General features: G+C 36.9%; 1 protein-coding gene across 1 annotated transcript in view; it reads right to left on the bottom strand.

Moving 5' to 3' along the window:
* Positions 1–2,698: 2,698 nt before the first annotated feature.
* LOC139734445 (ATP-binding cassette sub-family C member 5-like) overlaps positions 2,699–4,377 on the bottom strand; it is a 31,954-nt gene continuing 30,275 nt past the window's right edge. The window contains exon 27 of the mRNA XM_071645230.1: positions 2,699–3,562. Within this exon, the coding sequence (XP_071501331.1) occupies positions 3,458–3,562 (105 nt within the window). The 3' untranslated portion in view covers positions 2,699–3,457. The remainder of the gene's footprint in view (positions 3,563–4,377) is intronic.

The raw sequence follows: 4,377 nt of genomic DNA, 5'->3' as shown, positions 1-4,377 counted from the left end.
ATCCAGGTCGATATGACAGTAAAAACCAGGGAGGTGGAAAGACCAGGGAGGTGGAAAGAGACGTCTCTTTCCACCTCCCTGGTACAACATTCTAGAATGTTAAAAGGCAGACGAAGTTCATCGATCATGAGTTCTATGCAGAACCATTTAATAAAAACAAAACAAAGATGTATGGATTAGTTCAAATCACATGATTGGCAAGCACCATTATATATAGAACTCCCTCCATAAAGAGGAAGAAACAATTACTTTAGATTTTTCTGAAAAAAACCCCACTGTAAATAGACGTATTAATAAGATGAATTGCTCGAGAAAATGATACAAATCCCTACCATTACGATTACCCCTAATTTTCTCGTTCTACCCCTCGCCCTAAATAAGATTGACATCCATTAGACAACCCTACCTCTCGGCTTCAGCACACACACACGCACACACGCACACACACGCAATCACACAAACAAATGGCAAACTTTCTGTCACATATGTTAATCATATCTTTGTCTTTGCTTCTTCCCCTAATTTGATTCGTTTCCGTTTATCACCATTCTACTGTTCTTCTTGTTCTTCTTATCTTCTTCTTCTTTATACTCTTTACCTAACCATCATTGTCATCATCAACGCCGTCGTCGCTGACATTATCATTATCATCACTAAATCCTTGCTCCTCTCCTTTCCTAATATATAACTTGCATATGACTCAGCAGCATTTTATTTGAGCAGGCAGCCTAGCAGCTATATAGCAATATCTTGGGAGGGTAATCAATGTCCTTTTTTTCTTCGGGTGAAGTCATATTTTCCCCAAAAGTAACACAAGAGGCCATACGAATCATATAAAAAAAAGATGATCTCAAATTTGGTCAAAAGCCAATCATTAGCTTTGTGTCACACTGTCCCGACATTGGCACAGGATGGCCATAAGAATTTGGATTTTTCAATTCGCGTTAAGTTGGTTCCGGACCTGTTTAAAGGCTGATCAACAGCCAAAGCAAGTATATACGAGCTTCTGATAGCAGCCTGAGAAAATCCACCGGCTGTGATACAATGGTTTTAGGATGCCCTCACGAGTATTATGCGATCAGAGCTGAATTTGAACATTCTTTAGCATTCGTACTTAGATTCAAACGTTTCATGACTACCATGTTCTACATTTGCAATGTTTTCTTGTGCACCCTAGTTGGATATCATGTATCATTTACTTTTTTACACTTGATGCATTTTCATTGAAAAATATGAAATGAACTGAAATTGGAATTCCCTTTGTAGTATGTCCATCTTTGCTCAATTTCTATACAGTGCGACGCCTGCAACAGGCAAGGACACAAAACCGACTAACACGAACATAACATAAATAATCGCAGCATTTTGCCTAAAGATTCAGAAGGAATATGAAGTTGGTCTTTTCTGTGGATTTGCTTCTCAAACACATCAAGTTCGATTTAAAAAGATCTTGTTTTTTGGTCAGATACACATAATCTTTATAAACAATTTTATAATCTTAAACAATATCAGCACATGCTATACACAGACCAACTATTCTTTCATAAATTAATTTATGGAAACAAATAAAAATGAACGGGATAAGACACATGATAGAATGCAAGTACTCGTGAAAATACTATCAAAAAGTTTTCACTATAAATTTCCGCAAGAATATATCTTGTGTGCTCAAATTCAATGGCATATATATAATATTACTGCTTTCATTCAAGTATTTAGGTTTATTCAAGTGAATACAAATATTCAGACACGATGGTTTTCATTTCTGTATCAGGAAGACAGAAATCCTGCTTCGTATTTTCATTCAAAATTTGATAAACAATACAATAGAAGTGACTGCGAAATATACATTCGTATAACAAAGACCGATTTCCTGACACAGAGACACATGGCGAAGTCAGTAGACATAGGATTTTTACAAGTAGATTAATAACATCTCGGTGAAGGATTGCTTAATTTATATTACTAACAAAACGTATCATTCCTCCCTCGGGACTAATCATACTACAACATTATATCCATTCAATTTAATTGAGTAAAAAAAAAGAAAACTGTGTTTTCTCACAAAACAAGGATATGGATCATATCTTTATGGTTAACGAAAATAAACAGTGGCAACTAGATTGATTCAAAATTCCAGACCGTTCTAAATTGCATGAAAACAGAACGAGAGGGTGAGAACGTGAGAACTATTTATGCGATTATAAAAATATACAGAAACACGGATAGAGGTACACAAACTGACACGCAATACAAATACCCACACGCAAAGATATCAGGTGTGGTATGGCAGCAACTGAGAAATTTGCAACAATGAAGTGGTCTATCACATTGCAAATGTCAAAAAAAAATATATTGAAATATGAAAGTTACACATCAAAGACACATATACATATACACAAACACATCAAATAATGATCAGTTGATCTACACACACACACACACACACGCACGCACACGCGCACGTGCACACGCACACACGCACACACACACATACACAATGAAAAATAAAGTCGGAGGTCTTTTACGATTGCACTGTTACATGCCTACAAGTCAGCCTACGTATAATGTGTATTCGTTATTTAAAATACACTTTTCTGCCGGAGACGTTAAGTACTCATAACCACATAGAGTCAAACAATGTTGTTAGGTCAAACGTACTAAATTTAAGGATTTCAATCTCATTAGTCGACGCTGATGGACAATTGCAACTGATATGAAATCAAACTGCTACCTTGAAATGATGAGGAGAGTACATTATTGTACTCAGAATCGCGGCTGGAAAGCATATATCATGATTCATTGTTGAAAATTAACGATGACAAATACTCGTCGACCTAAATGGCCTGTTACATCAAGGATCAATACTCATTCTTCGTTTTATTACGACATTAAACATAACTGTTCTAACAGCAAGAACAGGTGGATTCTTGTCATACTATAATGACTCATCCATGATATAAAACGTTTATCATTCGAATGTCAATTTACATAGGTAGTTGGCAGTCTTTGGTTTCTTAAGAGAAGGCAACATGGCCACATCAACCTGTTAGGAACGTTTACATAATCATATTTACAATAACCTCTTGCCAATTACAATACTCTCTAATAGTCTTTCCATCAGATTTCAACCTGCGACACTACTAATAGTTACCTAGGTATATACAACAATACTTCATAATTAATTCACCGACAAAAAGGTGACAGCCAGTTCCGGTTGATTAGACAAGATCTTTAATTTGCTCTTATGTTTGAATTAGAGCTATTTGACATGATTTTTATCTGTTTTTTATTGCTATAATTTTTTCATTCATTTTTACTTATTCAACAATCGATTTATCTATTTTGCATGATGTATGTCCAATCAATCCCCATTGGAAAGCCGTACCGCAGCCGCGCAGAGCACACGGCACTTCCCAAAGCATGCCGGGATAGCGGGAAAAATTGCCGCTCGACATCAGTCCATTATGCCCTCGTTTTGAGCCTCTGCTGCCGCCAGCATACCGCTGAAGATGGAGCGGGGGTTACTGCGCAACACCGCCGGAGGAGCAAATTCTGCGACCTGTGTTATAGGGGAAAGGTAAGGAGAAAGCCAGGGACAGAGATGCTGTTGAATCAACTCTTTGAATACCGTGCAGAAATGGCGATTTTGGCGCCAAGAAATCACGGAGATTTGGGCGAGAGAGTGACGGACCCTGTTGGGGATGTTCTAGTAAGATCTACCTCAGAGCTCATATACTTACATCTATGTCTGACGTCAAAAGTATTTAATCATTTGGTATCTACAGGGTGACGGTGGAGATTCACTACAAACATACGGATGTTACAAATCCATATTACTCAACAAACTGCCAACAAAGAATTTCGTCGCAACAAATTTTGAGTACAGTTTATTCAACAATACAGACAAAAATGCTTCTATTGCTTCAAGCAGACGAAACTACCTTCCACGTTCTTTTGCATGAAATTATTAATTTATTTACCTCATTTTCTCAAACGGACGAATGTTTCGTGCTTATAAGAAACGCTACTGGAATTCATTTTTACAGCTATGACACGATATTCATTCACAAAAAGAAAATGTCTGAAGAAAGAAAATTCCTTTGAAATAAATCACCAGTGTTGTGTGCATGGTAGTACGGCAACACATTTCGGGACCAACTACCTTTACAATAACGAAATACTGATACAAACACACACACACACACACACACACACACACAGAGAGAGAGAGAGAGAGGCACAAACACTCACACATACAGACGTTTATTTATTTTAATTGGAAATAATTTGTATGGAAGTACGTCCATCAAAACGAAAACCACGAACACTATACTCTCTATAAGAGTGATTGTAAATACAGAATACTAAAGAGAA

The sequence above is a fragment of the Diadema antillarum genome, unplaced genomic scaffold (genome assembly GCF_040938485.1).
Source record: "Diadema antillarum isolate AM-2024a unplaced genomic scaffold, OU_Dant_1.0 seq00000526_RagTag, whole genome shotgun sequence".
In the NCBI taxonomy this organism is placed as follows: Eukaryota; Metazoa; Echinodermata; class Echinoidea; order Diadematoida; family Diadematidae; genus Diadema; species Diadema antillarum.
This window is presented reverse-complemented; position numbering and strand designations above follow the sequence as displayed.